Below are 24,940 nucleotides of genomic sequence, written 5' to 3' on the forward strand. Positions count from 1 at the left end.
TCTATGTTCATCAGAGATATTGGTCTGTAGTTTTCTTTTTTGGTTGTGTCCCTGTCTGCTTTTGGTATCAGGGTGATGTTGGTTTCATAGAAGCTGGCAGGGAGTATTCCAGTGTCTTCAATCTTCTGGAAGACTTTTAAAAGTAGAGGTATTAGTTCTTCTTTGAAAGGTTTGTAGAATTCATTTGTAAAACCATCTGGTCCAGGACTTTTATTTTTGGGAAGATTTTTGATAACTGTTTCAATTTCATTAGCTGTGATGGGCCTGTTCATGTTATCCACTTCCTCTTTACTTAGTTTTGGAAGTTGGTAGGTATCTAGGAAATCATTCATTTCTTCCAGGTTCTCTAGCTTGGTGGCATATAGTTGTTCATAGAAGCCTCGCATGATATGTTGAATTTTTGCTGTGTCTGTTGTGATATCTCCTCTTTCATTTACTATCCGATTTATTTGGGTCTTCTCCCTTTTTTGTTTTCTGAGTCTGGCTAAAGGTTTGTCAATTTTGTTTACTCTTTCGAAGAACCAACATTTACTTTCATTGATCTTTTGTATGGTTTTCCTATTCTCAATGTTATTTATTTCTGCCCTAACTTTAGTGATTTCTGTCCTTCTGGTTGCTTTAGGATTCCTTTGTTGTTCTTCTTCTAGGTCTTTAAGATGAGCAATCAGGCTGTTTATTTGTGCCTTTTCTTGTTTCCTAATGTGTGCTTGTATAGCTATGAACTTCCCTCTTAGGACTGCTTTAGCTGTGTCCAAAATATTTTGATAGCTTGTGTCTTCATTTTCATTGAACTCACGAAATATTTTGATTTCTTCCTTGATTTCCTCTTTGACCCAGAAGTTGTTAAGAAGCGTACTGTTGAGCTTCCACATTTTGGGACTGTTACTAATCTTTTGTTGATTGTTAAGTGTTAGTTTAATTCCACTGTGGTCTGAGAAGATGCTTGGGATGATTTCAGTGCTCTTGAATTGGCTGATGCTGTCTTTGTGGCCTAACATATGGTCTATCCTTGAGAATGATCCATGTGGATTTGAGTAAAATGTGTATTCCAGTTTCTTGGGATGAATGACTCTGAAAATGTCCAATAGTTCTAGTTTATCTATCTCTTCATTTAGCTCCCTTATGTCTTTACTGATTTTCTTCCTGGGTGATCTGTCAAGTTGAGATAGTGGGGTGTTGAAGTCCCCTATTATGATTGTTTTACTGTTAATATATTGCTGTAGCTCTTTCAGTAGGAGTTTGATGTATTTAGATGGCTTCTCGTTGGGTGCATAGATATTAATAATTGTTAAGTCCTCTTGATTGACTGATCCTCTGAGCATTAAGTAGTGTCCATTCCTATCTTTTTTAATCTTATCTATTTTAAAGTCTATCTTGTCAGATATGAGAATAGCTGTTCCTGCCCTTTTTTGTGGGCCATTGGCTTGTATGATAGTTTTCCATCCTTTCACTTTAAGTCTGTGTTTGTCTTGTTGAGTTAGGTGAGTTTCCTGTAGACAACATATTGTTGGGTTGTGTTTTCTGATCCATCTTGCTACTCTGTGTCTTTTAATAGGTGAATTCAGGCCATTGACATTTATTGATATCAAAGATTGAAGATATTTTAACACCATTCTTGTAGAGTTTTAGAGTGTTTTGATATATGTCCTATTTGTGGTGGTCTGGTTGTTTATAGGAGACCTTTCAGAACTTCTTTCAGGGCAGGCTTGGTGATGGTTGCTTCCTTCTACTGTTGTTTGTCTGAGAAGGTTTTGATGCTTCCATCTAGTCTGAATGACAGTCTAGCAGGATATAGTATTCTTGGCTGAAAGCCTTTCTCATTGAGCACTCGATAGATATCTTGCCATTCTCTTCTGGCCTGTAGTGTTTGTATGGAGAAGTCTGCTGCTAATCTTATGGGTTTTCCTTTGTAGGTGACTCTTTGTTTTTCTCTTGCAGCCTTGAGGATCCTTTCTTTATCCTTATTCCTTTCCATTCTAAGTATGACATGTCTTGGTGTCTTTAGGTCTGGGTTAATTCTGTTTGGGACCCTCTGGGCTTCTTGAATCTTTATGTCTTTGGTATTGTCTAGACTAGAGAAATTTTCAGCTATTATGGCCTGGAGAATGCTTTCTTCCTCTCCTTCTCTTTCTTCCTCTGGTAAGCCAATAATGCGTATATTGTTTCTTTTGAAGTCATCCCATAGGACTCTGTTGTTGTTTTCAGCATCTCTTAATCTCTTTTTGAGATCTCTTACTTCTTTTTTAGTTGTCTCTAATTCAACCTCAATCTTGCTAATTCTGTCTTCAGCCTCATTGATTCTATTCTCTCTGCCCTCTACTGCTTTCTGGAGTTCATCTATTTTGTTGCCCTGTTCTGATACTGTCTTAGCTTGTTCAGCTAGTTGCCTTCTTAGCTCAGCGATTTCAGCTTTCAGCTCTCTAATAACCATGAGATTATTAGAATTTTCTTCCATATTCTCATTTGTTGTTCCTGCATTTCTGATTACAATTTTTTCAAATTCTTTACTCACTCCTGTGATTATTTCCTTAGCTAATGTTTGGATGTTGAACTCGTTGTTTTGTGCTTCACCCTCTGGAGGACTTTTAGCTGGACTCTTGTCCTGGTTCGAGTCTCCAATATTTTTTCTTGTTGTTTTAACCATTTTATATATTATGTTATGAGTTCCCTTTATCAGTACTTTTCAAATTATTGGTCACTGTTGCCTGGATTGACTTGTGTCTAAGTAAGTTAATTAAAGGGTTTACAGTGGTGGAAGTTAACAGTTTTTTCAATCCCTGAGTTGGAGCTCAGTGGTGTAAAAGCCTTTTTTTTTTTTCTTCCCTGTAGGCTGTGGGAGCCTGAGGGCATTTAAACTTTCAATAGGCTTCTTAGCTTAATCACTGACTCCTGACAAAGAGATAAAGCAGGGTGTGGCAGAGATAAACCAGTGGTTATGCAAAGAGACTTTCACAGCCCCTCAGCTATGCTACCGAGGTATAGGTCTTCTCCTGAGTTTCCTGGTTAGATCTCTGTCCCCTGGTGTCCCTCCCTGTTGCTGCTCCAGATTCTGAGGGTAGTAGCAATGGAGACTCAGAGTTGCACTTGGTGAGTCTCTGGGGAGTCCTCTCCTCCCTTCAGCTCTCCCCTTGTTGGTGGAGCAGACTGGAGGTGGTGTCTCCACTGATAAACTGTTGAACTGTTAGCAGTCACTTAATCTCTCCTTAGGCACCTCTCTCCTCTCTATCACCAGCCATGCGTGTTTGTACTCACGGGTGATTTACTGGGTTCCTGTGGTCATTCTAGTCCTGTCTTGTTTCCGTCCGGGTGGTCTCCTTTGGTATTCCTAGTTGATCCGGGAGAGGAGAGGAGAGGAGAGGAGAGGAGAGGAGAGGAGAGGAGAGGAGAGGAGAGGAGAGGAGAGGAGAGAAAGCCATCTGCTGCTCGTAGCTCCACCTCCGGAAGTCCGCAACTAATGTATCTTTAAATCATTTATAACTCAGGACCTTATCCTCTGGCTCCAGCTGAACATACATATCCACATAATTTTGTTATTTTGTTTGTTTGGTTGGTTTGGTTTGGTTTTTGCCTTTGGATTCATGAAGTTTTAAATTGATAATAACAGAAACATTTCTGCCTAGAAGATTTTATCATTCTTACAAGATTTCATGGTGTAGACATAGCTCAGGAAGATAAATCCCAAAGGAAAATAGAGACCCCAATTGGACGACAGAGGCCTCGGGTATATAGGGATTGCCACCCCAGAGCACAACCAGCGTGCCTGGCCTCTGGGTGCTAGCCTCCCTTACCACATGGGCTCCAAGTGTGACTGGAGAGCTGGCCTGCTGAAACCTAAGAAGCAGGGTCACCAAGGCCACTAAAGCATGAGTCTGCATTTCTCAAGTCAGTGTAACAAGAGCTGAGCCGTGCACAGCAGAGGGTGGGCCAGAAGGCTATCTGGTAGCCAAGGGCACCATGGGGTTTTAAGATAGTAGCACGAGGATGTAACTGGACACTATCCAGGGACACTTAGTCAGTTCATCATCTCAGTCATCCATCTTTTATTCATAAACATGGACAGACGGCATTTTCTCTGGCTACTCACTTTACCCCTTCAGGTTACACCAGCCTGATGCTGACCCATCCTTCTCCTGCATGTTACATAAAATGCACCTGGCTTAATTAAAGCATCTTGTCACCAGAGATGTCAACATGAACACTGGAATAGGAGGTCCCGTTACTGCTGCTCCCAGAGTCAGCATAAGCATGTGTAGCGTCAGGGCCAGGCTTGAGGTGGTTCTTCTTGGAAGCCCACTGAGACTGTAAACCCACAAGATGTGAGACAACTATGTAACCTGGGGCAGGAGGAGGCCTTGCTAGCAAGTAGTCTAGGTGTGATCTCAACTATCCATTTTATGTTGGCGTTGAAGATTAAAAGTGATAGTATATGGCTAGCAAGCTTGCTACCTGGGAGGGGGCCTGCTTGGTCCATTTGACTAAGCCAAATTTAAACCTATACAGGCACACTCTTTTTTTTTATAATTGGATAGAGACAGAGAGAAATGGAGAGGAGAGGGGGAGATAGGGAGAGAGACAGAGAGACACCTGCATCCCTGTTTCACCACTTGTGAAGCTTTCCCCCTGCAAGTGGAGACGGGGGCTTGAACTTGGGCACTGTAATGTGAGTGATTAACCAGGTGCACCACCGCCTGGCCCCACAGGCACACTCTTGTAACTAAGTGAGTTTAATCAGAATACACACACATACACACAAACACACACACACACACACACACACACACACACACACACTGGGCAAAGCTTCAGTGCTGTGGTATCTTTCCTTTGTCTCTCTGTTTCTGTCTCTCTGAGTGTCTGAAAAAATTGACCTAGGTTGTTAAAGGCTCAACATCAACAAAGAAATAATAATAACGATGATAATAATTACAATGGCAGAATTTATTGTTTTGAATCTTTAGTATCTATTTTTTTAAATATTTATTTATTCCCTTTTGTTGCCTTTGTTGTTTTATTGTTGTAGTTGTTGTTGTTATTGATGTCATCACTGTTGGATAAGACAGAGAAAAATGGAGAGAGGAGGGGGAGAGAAAGATAGGCACCTGCAGACCTGCTTCACTGTCTGTGAAACGACTCTCCTGCAGGTTGGGAACTGGGGGCTCGAACCGGGATCCTTCCGCCGGTCCTTGCGCAATGCGCCACCTGCGTTTAACCCGCTGCGCTACCACCTGACTCCCAGTATCTATTTTTTTAACCAGAGTACTGCTTAACTGTGACTTGTGGTGGTCTTGGGACTTTTACTTGGGACATGAGATCCTTAGATGTGGAAGTTCTTTTGCATACACATAACCATTATACTATCTCACCAACCCACTATATATCTTATATATTAAAACTTCAAGAAAAAATTCTTAGCAATAGCCAATCCACCCAACCTAATCACAAGGGAGCTATAGCCACAGGGCGAGCCCACACGGCCTGCAAAGGATGTGCTTCCTACAGGCTGTGTGTTTCTTTCCTTAACCCTATGTGAACAGACAGAAATGCAGAGTTGTCCACGAGTATTTTCAAACTACCTCTGTACCAGAACTGTATCTTGCTCATTATTCTTTCCCTGGGCTCTAATTCATCACTTGACAAACAAATGAAATAAATAGGATAGCAAATTTGTAGACTCTCAGACCAATTTGTGGTTACCAGAAGGAAAAGAAGAAAACTAGGGGCTTGAAGGGGTGAAGTGTAAATCAGAGCAGAGGGAACATGTATGCTAATTTCTTTATAGTTGTTCTTTTATTTAGTAAGAGAGAGACAGAGAAGAAGATACAGAGACAGACAGACCAGCACACTGCTCAGCCCTGGCTTATCATGGTGCTGGAGACTGAGCTTGGGACCTCAGAGTCTCTGGCATGAAAGCCTTTCCCATAACCATTATACTGTCTCCCCAACCCAGCCATACTAATTTCTGATAATGCACACCTGAAATGTGTATCGTCTTCTAATGCAATGACACTTCAATAAAAAGAAATTAAGGGGGTCTGGAGGTGGCATACATGTTTGAGTATACATATTACATTGTGCAAGCTCCTCATCCCCACCTGTGGGGGGAAGCTTCACAAGTGGTGAAATAGTGCTACAGGTCTCTCTCTCTCTCTCGCTTTCTCTCTCTCTCTCTCCTTGTCCCTTTTCAACTTCTCTCTGTCTCTATCCAAAATAAATAAAATATTTTTTAAAGGGACTAAGAACAAATATTTTAGATTCAGACTTCTGGATTTAGCCCTCTCTTGCTATAACCACCTTACATATTGGGGCTAGGCGGTGACACAAGAGAGGGCTAAATCCAGAAGTCTGAATCTAAAACATTTATTCTTAGTCCCTACCTATATTTAGGGAGAAAGAACACATAATATATCTTGTTTTAAATATCCAAGTCTGTAAATGAGTGATTCTCAGAGTTTATCAGGGGCCCAGAGGGATCCCCAAGACTCAAGACCCAAGCACTTTTTTTTAGTTTTGTTTATTTATTATTGGATAGATATAGAAAGAAATTGGGGCCAGGCAACGGCACACCTGGTTGAGTGCACATGTTCAATGCGCAAGGACCCAGTTTGAGCCCCCCAGTCTGCACCTGCAGGAGGATAGATTTACAAGTAGTGAAGGTTTCTCTTTGTCTCGCTCCCTCTCTATCACCCTTTCCCTCTCAATTTCTGGTGAAGTTTTCCCCCTGCAGGTCGGGGCAAGAGATTTGAACCCAGGTTCTTATGTACTGTTGTATGTTTGCTTAACCAGGTGCGCCACTGCCTGACCCCAAGGGCCCAAATTTTTAATTTTTAACTGTTCTTTTTTTTAATATTCATTTATTCCCTTTCATTGCCCTTGTTGTTTTATTGTTGTAGTTATTATTGTTGTTGTTATTTAACTATGTTCTTTTTTAACTTTTTTTCTTTTAAATATTTATTTATTTATTCCTTTTCGTTACCTTGTTGTTTTGTTGTTGTAGTTATTATTAATGTCATTGTTGTTGGATAGGACAGAGAGAAATAGAGAGAGGAGGGGAAGACAGAGAGCGGGAGAGATAGACACCAACAGACCAGCTTCACCACCTGTGAAGCGACTCCCCTCCAGGTGGGGAGCCGGAGGCTTATGCTGGTCCTTGCACTTGGCGCCACGTACGCTTAACCTGCTGCGCTACCACCTGACTCCCTAGCTATGTTCTTAATGACACAAAATATATCTTTTTTTTTTTTTTGGTTGGTCGGTTTTTGTTTTGTTTGTTTTTTGTTTTTTACTCTTGTTCTTTCATATAGGTGTAGACTGGACTTTTCCAGAAGCAACATTCTGTGTGATGATGGAATGTGTGCTTGTATATTTTTGTTTCATATTCAGTTATATTTGGTTATCATTTCTGATATAGTATAATAATAGCTATAACCTACATCAACAAATTCCTTTGAGATTCACAGTATTTTTTTTCCTTTGGTGTTCACAATAATTTTTTTTCTAGATACAGAAAAGCAGAGAAAGGGAAAAAAGTTACAGCACTGAAATTTCCTTCAATGTAGTGGGACCCAGGCTCAAACCTGAGTGATGCACTTGACAAAATTTAAAAGGAATCAATTATGTGGTGAAGGTTAGACTTACACTTAGTAGTGAACTTAAAGTGGTATGTATATATATATATATATATATATATATATATATATGACATCTAAAGCTTCTATCATGTTATAATACAATATAACTTCAATTTTAAAAAAATTAAGAATTTAAAAGAATACCTTGACCAAAAAATTTGAGAACCTCTGCTAGAATACCTCAGTCCTCTTTGCCTCTTCATTTCAAAAATTTGTAATTTAAAAAATAACCACACTCACCTCTTCACTTGAGACTCTATTCCTGCAGCGAAGCCCCTGCAGCTATGTTGCCTCTGCATTCTTATCATTTTGTTGTTGCAGGCTGTCTAGGTCCAGCATCCCTGGTGAAGACTGGCTGTGGGATTATGAGAAGCATGGCCATCGTCACTCTGTGATTAGAAAAGTCAAGAGGTTCCTGAGCACGCACGAAAATCCCTCAAGCCCGCGGAGGAGAAGCTATGGGCGGCAGGCCAGTGATAGTTCCGTGTTCTTCCCCCCGGTGGACGTCAGCCCCACCAGGGACCTGCTGGATGTGCCCTCCAGTAGCCCGCACCGTACCTCGGCCTTCCGGAAGCAAGCCAGGTCCCAGGAGGGAAGCCCCAAGCTGCATTCCAGCGTGGGAGAGCTGTCCACAATCAGGGAGACCAGCAGGACGAGCACTTTGCAGAGCCTGACCCCACAGCCCAGCGTGAGGGCCTCCCCTACCAAAATGCCACAGGTCCCTGAGGTGCTGATCACAGCAGAAGAGGCATCAGAAAATCACCACCACCATCACTCTCTGGCCTCCATCCAGAGTTCAGATTTTACTGGCGTTCAGCCAAGCCAACCTAGGCCCCAGGAGGACCCTATTGGACTGATCTCGTTTCCCCCAGAAAAAGAGACAACCCCTGAAGAGCCCAGTCGCCAGACCATTCCAGTCATAACTGAGAGAAATATCCTTGACTTTCCTTCAGAGGAATACCCGGATGAGAATGGCTTGTTCCCCAAAAGGTGGAGCCTCCCAGGGTTCCTGGAGTCCAGTCACACCTCCTTGGCAGGACTAAATCCAGATCCCGTGAGCTCTGAGCCCGCTCTTTTACGGGACACAGAAACATCCTCACAGTCCAGTGGTATCAGTTTTGTGGCTGGCTCTCCAGACACTCATGATGTGCTGTATTTAATTGAAAACCTGGACACCAAGGAAACAGATATCATAGAGCCTAACAACGAGCAAAACGAGGAATCCCCCAAAGGAATGCCAGAAAGTTCTAGGACCTGGTTCTAGTCTAGAGTTTTAAGTTCAGCATTAGTTCCAGAACATATCTGGGGGGCTGGTCAGTTTCTTTTTAAAGATAGCACTATATATGATACTTAAAACTTAGAAAGTCATTACAATCCTGAGGTTGTGCAAACTGAGAAAATCAAACACATCCACATCATCCATCACTAAGCATCTTTTACAGAAATGATGCAGACCACAGTGACATAGCTTAACCAAATGTAGAATATCAAATATATATACATGATTTATAAATTCATAGAGTTAGCTTTAGAAACAGTCTTATAAACTACAACAACAAAATAACAAGGGCAACAAAAGGGAATAAATATTAAAAAAAAAAAAAAAGAAAGAAAGAAAGAAAGAAAAAGAAACAGTCTTATAGACCATTGTCCAATCCCACCGTTTTGCCAGTTGGAGACAAAGAACTATTCATTTCTATTTTTTCTCTTCAATATAAAAATAGGACAATAGATATAGAATGCCTCAGACATACTTCCTAACTATGATTCTCTGTTGAAAACATTCTAACCATATCACTCCTGTAATTATTTTCACTTCCAATTCTTTGTTTTAAGATTTATTTATTCATTAATGAGAGTAAGAGAAGGAGGGAGGGAGCGTGGAAAGGAGGGGTGGGGGGGAGAGAGGACAAACCAGAATATCACTCCAAAAAACACACCACCAGTGATCAAATTTGGTCTGGACTATCTGTTTGTGAGTCCGACGCTTTACCCACTGCATCACTTCCTGCGTTGCTTCCCATTCTAACTCTTGAATTTCATCAGCTTCAACCCTCTTCAATTTCCTCTTTTCCTTTCAGCACTGCATTTTTTTTCTTCTCTTCTCTTTTATTCTCCTCCTTCCCTTCTCCCTAGTCTTGCTCCTTCTCTGTGACTCCAGTCTGTCCCACTTTTCAGGCTTTGCTTTCTCTCGCCCATTTCACTGCTTACTTCTTGCCATTGCTTTCAAAATCTGAGGCGCTGGTGAAGTCTCCTACAGAGTGACCACAGATATCAATAAACCCAGCTTGACACACTTCAGTCTCACTGTGAAAGAGAGTCCTGGCCATTTCTCTCTGCACTTTTTCTTTGGTCTTAAACACTGGAAAAAACCAAAACTGAGAAAATGTGAAATTTATATAACCAAAACCAGCAAATGACATGACTTGAATCTATTAGACTCTTAAAACAAAAATCCCATTGGTATCACAACGTGGGACCAGTTAATCAATGTCTGCCAGATTGTTTGGGATGAGGCAAGCTATTGGAGCTGGGAGATGAAGGGGGTCCAAGACTTCAAGATAGGGATGGGGTGATGACTAATTCCTTCCAAGGAGCTCTTGGAAGTGGCTGTTCGTTAAAGCCTCTTTGTCTGGAAGGCCTTGTACTCAGTATATCTGTCACACAATACAACTGGACTACTGATAGCTTATACAATAAAATAACCCTAATAACTACTATGTATTGAGTGTTCACAGTGTGCCAGGCAGGGATATGTAAAGTTCACAGATGCTCTCACAAATCCTCACAGGAGTCCTGTGAGTTGTTATAAAACAATAATGGTAATTTCATGCCTGAGGCTCTGAGGTCCCAGATTTAGTCCCCAGCACCACCATAAGCCAAAGCTGAGCAGTTTTGTAGTTGGGCAGTCTCTCTCTCTCTCATTATAATAAATAAATAAATAAATATGAAACTGGGTGGTGGTACACACAGTTGAGTGCACACAACATCAGGCACAAGGACCCAGGTTCAGGCTCCTGCTCCTCATCTGCAGGAGGGAAGCTTCACAATCAGTGAAGCAATACTGCAAGTGTCTCTCTTCTTCTGTTCCTGTTTCTCCCTTCCGTCTCAATGACTCTTTATCCTATCAGATATAAGAAAAATAACATGTTTAAAAAATATTTAAGAGAGGGTGCTGGGTGGCGGGCACACTGAGTTAAGCACACATAGTGCAAAGCGAAAGGACCCATGCAAAGATTCCAGTTCGAGCCCCTAGCTTCCCACCTACGGGGGTGTGTCGCTTTGCAAGCAGTGAAGCAGGTCTATAGGTGTCTTTCTCTCTCTCTCTGTATCTTCCTCTCCCCTCTTAATTTCTCTGTCCTATCCAAAAAATAGAAAAAATGGTCACAGAACAGTGGATTCATAGTGCAGGCACCAAGCCCCAGCAATAACTCTGGAGGCAAAAACAAATAAATATAAAAATAAAATTAAAAATTAATCTTTTTAAAAATAAGTACTTATTTTTTTTTTTTTTTAGTAAATACTACTAAAAAAAAAAAGTTCCCCATTCCCTGCCCTAACAATATTTTGGGGAGTGCCCAGTAACTGTAGACACACCATTATCCCTTTAAAACATAATAATGGTAAAAGAATAAAATAGTACAGCATGGTATAAAATATTATCTCCGGGAGTCTGGCGGTAGCGCAGCAGGTTAAGCCCACATGGCACAAAGAGCAAGACCCGTGTTAAGGATCCCAGTTTGAGCTCCTGGCTCCCCACCTGCAGGGGAGTCACTGTACAGGCGGTGAAGCAGGTCTGCAGGTGTCTTTCTTTCATCTTTCTTTCCCCCTCTCTGTCTCCCCTCCTCTCTCCATTTCTCTCTGTCCTATCCAACAACAATAACATCAATGGCAACAATAACAATAATGATAATACCAAGGGCAACAGAGTGGGAAGAAATGGCCTCCAGGAGCAATGGATTCGCATTGCAGGCACCAAGCCCCAGCAATAACCCTGAAGGCAATATATATATATGTATATATATATATATCCATTTTAAAGATGAAACAAAAAGCAGCTTTCCAGAACTAAAGTAACTTGACTAAAATCACACAGCCAGGAAACAGCATAGTTGGGATTCAAACCCACGTTTAATTTGCACTCAAAAGGCCACCCTCTTGGCCCTTGCAAGCCTTCTGTGTGTGTCAGAGATTCTGAATTCTCCAGAAGTTTGCCTAGAATTCCAGAGAATGCTTCCCCAAAGGCCATGCCTGAACATCCAACCTCAGAGACCTTTCTGGGCCTTCCTGTGTCTTTTGCTTCAGTTCAGGAGGACCTTACTCTGACTTTGAGCCTTATCCCTTGTCCCCTTATTCTGACAGAAGAAAATTGACAGGATTTTCCCCATCCCTCCTAACTGTTCATGACAAGCAGTACTATAATTAGCACTTCTTGAATCAGATGAAACATTGAATCCAACAGGTCCAGCTGTATGGAAGCAATGGCACTTAACTTCAATTGACTTGTGTCAAAAAATGAAGAGTCATTACATTGGGAGAAATATTATACCTTGGTGGTTTCTCTATGCACGTAAATAACATTAGCACCTGGGAAGGTGCCGGTAGCCCCAAAGTACTGCATAGATTATGGGATCAAGCCCCAATATAACATTACTAAAGGGCAGGAGTCCTAACCTGCTCCACTAACCTCTTCATTCTGTTTTCAAGGCTGTTTCATCTTAAACCCCTCTGTTTTCTTCTCTTTGATTTTATCTATTAGGCAAATTCAAATATGTTTCTATGCAGCCTCTCTTGAAATATAATCAATTTTTGCTCCTAAGCCCCAGGTGATAAATTCCACACAAACAGAATCATACATTTTGTGGAGAACTAGATGCTCACTTGTCTTAGCTTCCATCTTTTCCCCTGTGTGCCTTTGCTTGGATTTTTTTTTCCAGTATTTCATAAAAATCTGAGATGGCCTTTCATTCTCTCCTTGCATGAAAAACTGAATAATGACTCTTCCAATAAACCCATGCAGTTGGATTCAGCTATAACTCAAGCCAGCAATTGCCCAAGGCAGATGAAGAAATCATCCAGTTGTTTTAAAATGAGGTTTTACGTGACACAGATCAAAGTTGCACAAACAAAATGATTTCTTCTCCGGTGCCTGATTTCATTACCAAGCTAGCCTACTTTCTCCTAAACTCTGGAAACTTGTGGCCCTCGATGAACTGTTGCAAGGTGTGGCGACAAACTCTTTTGGTCATCTGTATGTTTAAGAACAGGCTCTGCGCTGCTCTGCACTGCACTTGCTGTAAGCTGCACTGAGACAGTGTCTTTCTGTTTATTGACTCCTCCCTTTGCCCTTCAGAAATAACTACAGTGGGAGCTAGGGAGGTAACATAGTGGTTATGCAGAAGTAACTGTCCTGATTCTAGAGTCCAAAAGTAAAGGCCCATGAACATTTTCTCTGTCATTCAAGAATTTAGTGACTTCACCCTCCAAAAAAAAAGGGGGGACGAGCAGTAGCACACCAAGTTAAGGGCATGTAGAGTGAAGCGCAAGTAAGTATCTGCACAAGGATCCCGTTTTGAGTCTCTGGCTCCTTAACTGCTGGGGGTTGCTTCACAAGCAGTGAAGCAGGTCTGCAGGTGTCTATATCCCTCTCCCTCCCCCCTCCCCATCTTCCCCATCTCTCTCCATTTCTCTCTTTCCTATACAACAGCAGCAGCAAGAGCAACAAAAATGAGAAAAATAGCCTCCAGGAGCAGTGAACTGTAGTGCAGGCACCTAGCCCCAGCAATAAAATAAAATAAAATAAAATAAAATAAAATAAAAAGAATGATTTTCTTTCCCTGTTTAACTAGTCCAACTACTTTGCAATTCATCCCTTCCACCATTGTAGACATTCACTTCCAGCTCAGTTCAGCTAAGCTATTGAAAATGGGTGTGGGTAGCCATTTTTTACCAGAATACAGCTCAGCTCTGACTTATGGTGGTACTAGGAATTGAACCTTTGCTGGTTCAGGCATGCAAGTCCTTTTGCATAACCATTAGGAAACATTTATTTTATATGATTTATTTTGGATAGAGACAGACAGAGACTGAGAGTAGGGGGAGGTAGAGGGAGAAAGAGAAATACCTATAGCCCTGCTTCACCACTTAGGAAGCTTCTCTGCTGCAGGTGGGGACCTGGGCCTTGAACCTGGGTCTTTGCATACTGTAATGTGTGTGCTCAACCAAGTGTGTCACCACATGGGCCAGTAAAAAAAAAAAGAAGAAGACGAAAGAAAGAAAAAGAAAAAATATCTATATGAATCTACTGCTCCTGGAGGGTATTCTTCCCATTTTTGTTGCCATTGTTATAGCTGTTGTTTTTGTTGGATAGGACAGAGAGAAATTGAGAGAGAAGGGAGTTGGGCAGTAGCGCATCAGGTTAAGCACATGTGGTGAAAAGTGCAAGGACTACCTTAAGAATTCGGGTTTGAGTCCCCAGCTCCCCACCTGCAGGGCGGTCACTTCACAAGCAGTGAAGCAGGTCTGCAGGTGTCTATCTTTCTCTCCCCTCTCTGTCTTCCTCTCCTCTCCCCATTTCTCTCTGTCCTATCCAACAATGACGATGTCAGTAACAACAACAATAATAACTACAACAATAAAACAACAAGGGCAACAAAAGGGAAAGTAAATAAATATAAAAAATTTTTTAAAAAAAAGAAAGAAACTGAGAGAGAAGAGGAAGACGGGGTGAGGGAGAAAGATAGACACCTGCAGACTAGCTTCACTACCTACGAAGTAACCTCCCTGCAAGTGGACAGCTGGGGGCTCAAACCTGGATCCTTACACCATGTGTCCTTAACCCGCTGCACTACTGCCCAGCCCCTAGTACAATGTATTTTAAATGAAACAGAGAAATGTTAAATGTCCCATTTGTTTTTATTTTTTTTTTAGCAAAGACTCAGAAGTCAAGAGATAGTTCACTGGGTAGGGTACATGCCTCATCATGGCCCCAGTTTGAGCCCTGGCAGTGCTATGACATTGGGGGAAATTCTGATGCTATGGAGTCTCTCTCTGTGTCTCTGTCTGAATGACAGAGTCTGCCAAGGGTGGGGGAGATAGCCTAATAATTCTGTAATGAAACTATCATACCTGAGGCTCTGAGGTCCCAGGTTCAATCCCCCACACCACCATAAGCCAGAGCTGAGCAGTGCTTTGTTTAAAAAATAATAATAATAATAATAAAATAAAAGTCTACCAAGAAGTAAAATCACTCACATGCAAGCCACAACCCCTCTACAAAAAGATAAAGATTCACTTAAACATATATCCTTTTCCCAATGTCTTCCCCCCGCCCACCCCAGCTCCTTCAGCTTTTTCCCCTCTCCAGAGAAACTGATTCCATCCACAGTCATTTTCTGAAACCTTCTTATCCTATAACCTACTCTTTTGGGAATCTCTGTGCTAAGTACAGGCTTAGCTCAGGTCTGCTCTGCTCTGCTCGGCATTCGCTGTAATCTGTGTCCGGTTCACTGCCACCAGCAGCAATGAACACATAGCAAGTGTAATGGGACAGGACTCCAAGACTAGCACGTGAACCCCCTCTGAGTGCCCAGTGAACTTGAGTGGCATTTGTCCTCCCTAGTTCTATAGTCTTTACCTGAGAAACGGCTCTTCTCTGCATCAGCCCACTGGCCCTGTGAGGGGGCCCAGAGTCCCAGCAGCACTGGCAGTGGGCATGGCTGGGGACTGAAGCCTCCATGGATGTACCATCTGCAAAACAAAGGACTTCTCTTCCACTTCTGGCCTCAGCTTATCTGGATCCCCTGATGCTCCAGGATCCTGCTCTCTTTCATTCAGGAAGCTTGTCGTTTCTCTTTGTGGCTTCCCTTCTTTTTCTTTTTTCATGTGTTTCCCATACTTTGCAACACTTCTCTTTGGTAGTTTTTGTCATTCTTTCCCTTCCCACAGGTCTTCTCATCACTATGGTGAGGAATTCCTCCTCTAACCTGTTAAAGGTGTCAGTCCCCTCAGTTAAAACATGGAAATGGAACAAACAAACAAAAATGCATTGATTTTCTTCTTCTCACTATAAATCTAGAGAATTTACTCCCCTTGTTCAAAGTTAGAGAATTCCTTTGGACACATTGGGTTGTTGGAAAAATTCATAACACATTAGAAAACATAGAAAAATATGTTACGGGGGGTCGGGCAGTAGTGCAGCAGGTTAAGCGTACATGGCGTGAAGCGCAAGGACCAGCGTAAGGATTCTGGTTCGAGCCCCGGCTCCCCGTCTGCAGGGGGGTTGCTTCACAAGCGGTGAAGCAGGTCTGCAGGTGTCTATCTTTCTCTCCCCCTCTCTTTCTTGCCCCTCCTCTCTCCATTTCTCTCTGTCCTATCCAACAACAATCACATCAACAACAACAACAATAATAACCACAACAATGATGAAACAACAAGGGCAACAAAAGGGGAAAAAAATGGCCTCCAGGATTCGTGGTGCAGGCACCAAGCCGCAGCTATAACCCTGGAGGCAAAAAGAAAAAAAGAAAAATATGTTATGACTGCCAATCCAGAATAATCTCTCTAAGCCTGGTCCTGTATCAGTATTCGTAACTACAGCTGTAGCAACTATAAAAAGAAAAAAGAATCCAATTAGAATCTAAACCCAGAGTCACCAGCAAGAAAGTTCACCTGAGAAGGCGCCTGCCTGTCTGGCCATGGCACAACTCTGGTTTGAGCCCCTATTCCCATCACACCAGGGAAAGCTTTGGTGCTGTGGGGTCTTTCCCTCTTGCCCCGCGTCTCTCTGTCTCTTCAGTCTATGTCTGAAAAAGTCAGCTAGGAGCCGTGAAGCCTCAGCAACAAGATCAACAAAAACAGTCTAATCCCTTCACCTTTTTCTCCTTACAGTTATCATCTACATGATGAACAACAACCTTTTTCTGGTGTGCAGTGATACTGACATTGATGGTCAGGGATGTCCCTCGTTTTGTCTTATTGAACTCATTCAAATTGAGCTCCACTTCCTTGGCATGTCCTGTTCTCCTTCATTCTGTGGATCCTGATTTTCCAGGACAGTCTTTTCCGCTAAAATAACCATTGAACGGAAAGAGTCAGTTCAAGAATAAGAGGGTTGTTCTTTTATCAAAAAAATCTCAGAAGGAGTTGGGCAGTGATGCAGCATGTGAAATGCACGTGGCGCAAAGCGCAAGGACCAGTGTAAGGATCCTGGTTCAAGCCCCTGGCTCCCCACCTGCAGGGGAGTCGCTTCAGAGACGGTGAAGCAGGTCTGCGGGTGTCTTTCTCTCTCCCTCTCTGTCTCCCCTTCCTCTCTCCACTTCTCTCTGTCTTATCCAACAATGACAACATCAATAACAACAACAATAATAACTACAACAATAAAAACAAGGGCAAGAAAAAGGGAATAAATAAATAATTTTTTTCTTTAATATCAGAAAAGACAGAGGAGATCCCCAACCCACTAGCAAAGCATGAGAGACATGACCCTCAGCAGTCACGCACCTTTTCACTCTCCCCTTGGCACCTGTGCTGTGCAGCCTGTTGATTCCCAGATTGGGCAAATGGAAAACTGAAGCCACCACCCTGGAAAACAGGGCTCAATCTGCCACACCTGCCCTAATCAATTAACTCAGTCTGGACATTGGTTGTTATGTTTTCTTCTGTTTTCAGGCAAAGAATGGAACTGCATTTTGACTGAATGATTTACTTACAAGCTGTCTTCGCTGAGCTTCCACTTTTGGACACTGGCCTATTGAAATAGTCCATTGCCCTAAGATAGGCAACTGAAGGGATACTGCATCTTGTATCCTGAAAACAAATAATAACATTTCCAAAGCAAGGAATGTGGGTGAGCCCCTTTGTTCTTTATCTGACACTGATTCTCAGCTCAAGGAAAGGAGGCACTCTTCCAGCCCAAAAGCATTCTGGGCTGTCATACTGGAAAGCGTGACTAGGGTCTGTCTAGTGGCTAGAGGCCAGAAATGCCACTCAACAGCCTGCGGTGCACCAGACAGACCCCCAAAGCAACCTTCAGGCTTCACATACTGAGGATGAGAAACCTGACTTGGGTAAACTAGAAGGGGAAAATGAGTCAGCCATAAAGGAAGTTAATGAAGAGAGATGAACTAGAGCAATAAGTAGAACTCAAAGAGAAGAAACAAACCAAGCACACGACTAAACTTCTGTGTGCAAACCAAGAGCTAATCACCATGTCTCCATGGTGCTAACAGGCCTGACAATGCAAATCCATGAGAGCTGACTGTGAGTCCCAAGCTTCACCCTGAAGAGAGTCCCTTGGACCGCTCCTACTGTACTTTTCTGAGACTATAATCTATTGGCAATAACCTATTGTAATGAATGAGAACTTGTGCCAATAAACTGCTAGACTGTGGAGAGAGAATGGATCCAGCTTCAACCTTGATGTATGTCTTAATTTAGGACCAAACAAATAAAGCATATCGTATATCATTTAGAGAGATAATTTGGTATTTTATTATTTTTGGAAATTATGTTTTTGTAGAAAAGAGGCAGGGTCAGTCCACTACTTCCCACTGGTCACTGGGTCATGCATGACCATGGATAATACATACACACACACACATACACACACACACACACACACACACACCTCAAATTTCCCAGCACTGCCAGGAGAACATCAGGGAACTGGTGAACTCCTAGATAATGTCACTAGTTGGACTTTTGATCATAGTCATTCATGAAACAGTAAGTACAGAGCCTCATCCGTTTGGCTAGAGCTAGGAGGAGGGAGTATGGCTTCTCTGCCCTCCCTCACCCATCTGTCACTCTCTTCTGCAGTTCCAGGGAAACCACAAAATGCCCCTGAGTTTCAGTCACTTTGTTTGGACATGTGTGTTTTCTTTCCTCCCCAGTTCTGTTCTCCCTGCATGCCTCTTTGTTTACTGTAAAGTCCTTTGTAAGCACTCTTGCAAAGCAGGCATCGCTCTTTCATGTGCATGTGCTCTTAACGTCAGTGGATACTTACTTTTGTGTTGTAGGTCTCATTTCTTTCTTTTAGTCTCTCTCTCTTTTCCCACTTAGTGAAATTTTTTTAACATATTTTTTGTTTATATTTATTTATTTATTTTCCCTTTTGTTGCCCTTGTTTTTTATTGTTGTAGTTATTACTATTGTTGTTATTGATGGCGTCGTTGTTAGATAGGACAGAGAGAAATGGAGAGAGGAGGGGAAGACAGAGGGGGAGAGAAAGACACCTGCAGACCTGCTTCACCAGCTGTGAAGCGACTCCCCTGCAGATGGGGAGCCAGCGCCTCGAATAAGGATCCCTAGGCCATTCCTTGTGCTTCGTGCCACATGCATTCAACCCGCTGTGCTACCTCCCACACACACACACTCCCAAGATTTTTTTAAATATTTTTTTATATTTATTTTTTTATTTATTCCATTTTGTTGCCCTTGTTGTTTTATTACTGTAGTTATTATTGTTGTCATTGTTGTTGGATAGGACAGAGAGAAACGGAGAGGGGAGGGGGAACACAGAGAGAGGGAGAGAAAGATAGACACCTGCAGACCTGTTTCACCGCTTGTGAAGCGACACCCCTGCAGGTGGGGAGCCAGGGCTTGAACCAGGATCCTTATGCGGGTCCTTGTGCTTAGCACCACCTGTGCTTAACCCGCTGTGCTACAGCCCGACTCCCCCCCAAGATTTTTTTAAGATGCTCTCAACTTCCATCGTGTGCGTCTAATCCATTGCTTTGACCTGCAGCAAAATGTAACATGCCTTAAAGCTTCCCCATTTCCCATCACCTCCACCCAATACCCCCTTAGAAAGTTCCCTCAAAAGCATTTCTGGCCCCTAAGGAGCATTTCTTTAGCACGTGTACTCAGGGAAGGTTGCTGATCACGGGACCTGCCTGGATCTCACCTGACTGCATAATCCCAGCTCCACTCCCCACTAAGAGTGCCAGTGGGCACACACCCCTAGCAGCACATTCCACTACTCCCTCCCCTACCCCATGCTGGGCAACTCCTAGATTTCCCATTTCTCCAACCTAACAAGTAGAATGTGACCCTTAGTTGTTGTCTACATTTTTTATATTTATTTATTTACTTTTACCAGAATACTACTCAGCTCTGGTTCATGGTGGTACAGGGGATGGAACCTGGGACTTTGGAGCCTCAGGCATGAGAGTTGTTTTACATAACCATTATGCTATCTACCCTCACCCCTAAGTGTTGTTTAGTTTGGCATATACCTGCCAAATACTGTATGGTTTTCAGCTGGCTTACTAAATGACATTAAATATCTCTTGTGAATAATTTACAAGTCTCATAGCCAAAACCTAGAAGCAACTCAGGTGTCCAACGACAGATAAGTGGCTGAGTAAGTTATGGTATATATACACAATGGAATACTACTCAGTTATTAAAAATGATGGATTTACCTTCTCTACCCCATCTTGGATGGAGCTTGAAGATATCATGTTAAGTGAGGTAAGTCAGAAACAGAAGGACGAATACAGGATGATCTCACTTATAGACAGAAGTTGACAAACACAATCAGAAGGGAAAACACAAAGCAGAACTTAGGCTGGGGATTTGGTGTACTGCACCAAAGTAAAAGACTCTGGGGTGGGAGAAGGTTCAGGTCCTGGAACATGATGGCAGAGGAGGACCTGGGAGGGTTGCATTGTTATGTGGAAATGTTATACATGTACAAACTATTGTGTTTTACTGTTGACTATAAACCATTAATCCTCCAATTAAGAAATAAAAAACTTTTCATAACAAAAATTTTAAATATAGTAGTGAAGTAAAATAATAATTCATAAATCCCCTTTTAGTTTTTATCTGTTGGGATTCTATATTTTCATATAATTTTAGAAATAGGTTTTATAGAATTTTAGGAATAGATAAAAAAAATATTTGTAGGGCTGGGGAGACAGCATAATAGTTCAGCAAAAGACTTTCTTGCCTGGGGCTTCAAGTTCCCAGGTTCAGTCCCCAGCAACCCAACAAGCCAGAGTTGAGCAGTACACTGGTATTTCTGTGTCTTTCTCTCTGCATCTCTCTGATAAAAATAAAATAAAATATTTAAAATACATGTTTGTAGAATTTCAGGAATAAATAAAATATAGATTTTTCAGGGATTCTTGCTATATTCCAGAATAGTAGCTGCCTCTTGGGTATCTGATTTGCAATAGTCACTTACAATTTTTTAAAATATTTATTTATTCTCTTTTGTTGCCCTTGTTGTTTTATTGTTGTAGTTATTGTTGTTGTTATTGGATAGGACAGAGAGAAATGGAGAGAAGGGGAGGGAAAGATAGACACCTGCAGACCTGCTTTACCGCTTGTGAAGCTACTCCCCTGCAGGTGGGGAGCCTGGGGCTCAAACCGGGATCCTTAAGCCAGTCTTTGCACTTTGCGCCACCTGCGCTTAACCCGATGCACTACAGCCCGACTCCCCGTCACTTACAATCTTTTGTGCCCCTGTAATGTGTCTGTGGTGTCATTTGTTGAACAAAAAGCCTTCATTTAGATGTAATCAGGCTCATTGATTTTTCTGGTTTGTGTTTTTTCATTTTTAGTCTTTTTTTAAAGTTATCTTTATTTATTGGATGGAGACAACCAGAAATCAAGAGGGAAGGGGGAGATAGAGAGGTAGAGAGACGCCTGTAGACCTGCTTCACCACTTGTGAAGCTTTCCCCCTGCAGGTGGGGACCAGGAGCTTGAACCTGGGTCCTTGGGCACTTAACATGTGCGCTCTTTGCAGTTTACAGTAAGAAATCCTTCCCAACGGGTTGGGGAGATAGCATAATGGCTATGGAAAAAGACTTTCATGCGGCATGAAAGGTCTTAGGTTCAGTCCCCAGAAGTGCTCTGGAATTATATGTCTATGTATGAGCTATCTGCTCTTCACTTAATAAAATGTGTTTCTGCATACAATATACCTCACTTCTCTAAAAGAAAGTTTTCATACAAAAAAAAAAAAAAGGAGGAGGAGAAAGGAAAAGAAAAGAGGAGGCCGGGCGGTAGCGCAGCGGCTTAAGCACACATGGTGCAAAGCACAAGGACCAGCAACAAGGATCTTGATTTGAGCCCCACACCATCTGCAAGGAGTCGCATCACCTGCAGGCGGTAACGCAGATCTGCAAGTGTCTTTCTTTCCCCTTCTCTGTCTTCCCCTCCTCTCTCAATTTTTCTCTGTCCTATCCAACAATGACAGCAATAATAATAATAACAACAAAAATTATAAACAACAAGGGCAATAAAAGGGAAAAAATAGCCTCCAGGAGCAGTGGATTCATAGTGCAGGCACCAAGCCCCAGTGATAACCCTGGAAGGAAGGAAGGAAGGAAGGAAGGAAGGAAGGAAGGAAGGAAGGAAGGAAGGGGAGAGAGAGAGAGAAAAAAAAAAGAAAGAAAAAGAGAAAGAAAAGAAAAGGAAAGGAAAGAAAAAAGTCCTTCCCCACACTTAGACCACAAGATTCTTCCACATTTTTTCCCCTATTATCACCACAATGTTGGGTTAAGAATTCAGTTTCCAGGGGGCTGGGTGGTAGCACAGCGGGTTAAGCATAGTATTTGGCGCAAAGCACAAGGACCGGCATAAAGATCCAGTTCGAGCCCCGATCTCCCCCTGCAGGGGGATCACTTCACAAGCGGGCAGTGAAGCAAGTCTGCAGGTGTCTTTCTCTCCACTTCTCTGTCTTCCCTTCCTCTCTCAATTCTCTCTGTCCTATCCACCAACGACAACAGCAATAACAACAGTAATACTAACAACAATGTAATAATAACAAGGGTAACAAAAGGGAAAGAAAAAAAAAAGCCTCCAGAAGCAGTGGGTTTGTAGTGCAAGCACCAAGCCCCAGTGATAACCCTGGAAAAAAAAATTTTTCAGTTTCCTTTTTCTCCAAGGGGTGAGCCTCTTTTCTCCCAACACCTCCCATTAAACAACCAGTTAGTGTGTCCTACATACTTCTTGCGAAGTAGATATACTAGCATGAAGCAAAATAGCATCTAAGAGACTTGAGAGAAAGGGTGGCATGCACAGGGAGCTCCTCCCCCACTAAGCTCAGACTCTCTCCTAGCATCCTCTCCTATTACCTTACTATTGGTGACCTCCCCTTCCCTATCCCCCATGGTCTGGACCATGTAAATGCTTGTTACATAGCTCTGCAGAAAACACCACTAGAATTAAGCCGTCTCTATGATCAAGCTGAGACTAAAACCTGATACAGAAGGAGCTCTTGCTCAAGATGAAAAGTGAGAGCGGTCTATCCTTTCACACCCAGAAGAAGGCAGGATGGGATCCAGAGAGGTCGAGTCTATGATCAAATTATACTCAGGGCCCAGGATCAGTAGGAGACGGCCAGCTCAGAGATCTTCCGGGGCCCAGGCTGTCCCAGCCTCTTGTCACTTTCCTGTGAGCTCAAAGAGGGGTGGGTGTTTACTGCCACCCTTGACCCCATCCTCAGAAGCTAGCTGCTATGTTTCAGATGGTGTCAGGTGATTTCCAAAGAGAAACAAACCTTCTGAAATGAGCAGCATCCTTGATGCAAATTCTATACTGGGCTGGGAGGTGGCGCACCTGTTTAAGCACACATGTTACAGTGCTCAAGGTCCTGGGTTCAAGCCTCCAGTCCCCACCTGCAGAGGGAAAGCTTCATGAGTGGTGAAGCAAGGCTGCAGATGTCTCTCCCTATCTCCCCATGCCTCTCAATTTCTGGCAGTCTCTATCCAATAAAGAAAATTTAAAAAAAATGTTTTTTAAAAATGCTATACTTGGGGAGTCGAGCGGTAGCTCAGTGGGTTAAGTGCACGTGGCGCAAAGCGCAAGGACCGGAGTAAGGATCCCGGTTCCAGCCCCCGGTTCCCCACCTGTAGGGGAGTCACTTCACAGGCAGTGAAGCAGGTCTGCAGGTGTCTGTCTATCTCTCCCCCTCTCTGGAGGAAGAAGCCCTCCTCTCTCCACTTCTCTCTGTCCTGTCCAACAATGACAACATCAGTAACAACCACAATAATAACTACAACAATAAAACAATAAGGGCAACAAAAGGGAATAAATAAATAAATATTAATTTAAAAAAATTTTAAATGCTATACTTGTTATTCACCTCATGGCCATTGTACCCTAGGAACTCCAAAGGGAGAAAAGCACTTTTCAAAATCAGCAAATACCTTCAAGCAAAGGGTGTGCCCTATTTTTCCTAATAAAAATGAATCTCAGTTACTTCCATGACCAAAAATGTAAGAACAGGCAGATGAATAGCTTACTTGGATAGTGAGCAGCTCTGCCAGGCACTAGACTGATCCAGGGAGTCCTGGGATTCCCACACAGACACAATGAGCCTAGACCTTAAATAGATCCCTCTCTCTGTTATCACTGGTCATCCCCATCAGGAACAACATAATGGACCCCTTTGGAGGCCCCCATAGGACCCTGCCTTCAATGTGGATCAACAATGGTAGAGAATGTTCCATCCTCCAAAGGGGGTTGGATAACATATTCTATCTACCACCTGAATTGAGACCTGAAATTGGTGCAATTTGGAATGTTCCTACTGATGACCACAGAATGCAAGTTCGGACCTGCAGTGATATAGAGGTTATACAAGCTCCTAAGCTGAATGTGGGCCCCAGATCAAATCAATGGGATTTATAGTCAATAATATTTATATACTTTTCCCATATTTGGGACTACTCTCTTCCCTGATCCAGGTTTCTAGCACTTTTTCCAGCCATAGCATCATCTCCTCAGAAAATAACTTGAGTCCACCCACATATCAGATGTCAGGCTCAAGCAAAAACTAATAAAGTCATGGGCCCTTTGAAATACACCTAAAATAGACCTACTAGCTATTTCTAAAACGGAGACCCCAAATCTTCATCTGCAATATTCCAGCCTTTAGTTTCATGATTAATCAACAATTTGTATGGCTTTATATGTTAACTCCTTTTCAGCCACCAGGTTCCAGGTGCTACCATGATGCCAAAAGTACTTTCCTGAACGGACAACCCCACCAATGTGTTCTGGAGCCCCATCTCCCCAGATCCCTGCCCCATTAGGGAAAGAGAAATACAGGCTGGGAGTATGGATCGACTGCCAACGCCCATGTTCAGTGGGAAGCAATTACAGAAGCCAGACCTCCCACCTTCTGCATCCTATAATGGCCTTGAGTCCATAGTCCCAGAGGGTTAAAGAATAGGAAAGCTGGGGGTCGGGCAGTGGCACAGCAGGTTAAGCGCAAGTGGTGCAAAGTGCAAGGACCAGCGTAAGGATCCCAGTTCAAGCCCCCGGCTCCCCACCTGCAGGGGAGTCACTTCAC

The 24,940-nt window shown here is 42.7% G+C and overlaps 1 protein-coding gene across 3 annotated transcripts in view; it reads left to right on the plus strand.

The window, feature by feature from the left end:
* The window catches only part of BEST3 (bestrophin 3), a 62,414-nt gene extending 52,066 nt beyond the window's left edge, over nt 1–10,348 (plus strand). For all 3 annotated transcript variants that reach the window (XM_060194948.1, XM_060194949.1, XM_060194950.1), the window contains one exon: nt 7,950–10,348. In XM_060194948.1, coding sequence (XP_060050931.1) covers nt 7,950–8,892 — 943 coding nt within the window. In that variant the 3' untranslated portion in view covers nt 8,893–10,348. The remainder of the gene's footprint in view (nt 1–7,949) is intronic.
* Nucleotides 10,349–24,940: the final 14,592 nt, after the last annotated feature.

Source organism: Erinaceus europaeus, chromosome 7 (genome assembly GCF_950295315.1).
Source record: "Erinaceus europaeus chromosome 7, mEriEur2.1, whole genome shotgun sequence".
NCBI classification, from domain to species: domain Eukaryota; kingdom Metazoa; phylum Chordata; class Mammalia; order Eulipotyphla; family Erinaceidae; genus Erinaceus; species Erinaceus europaeus.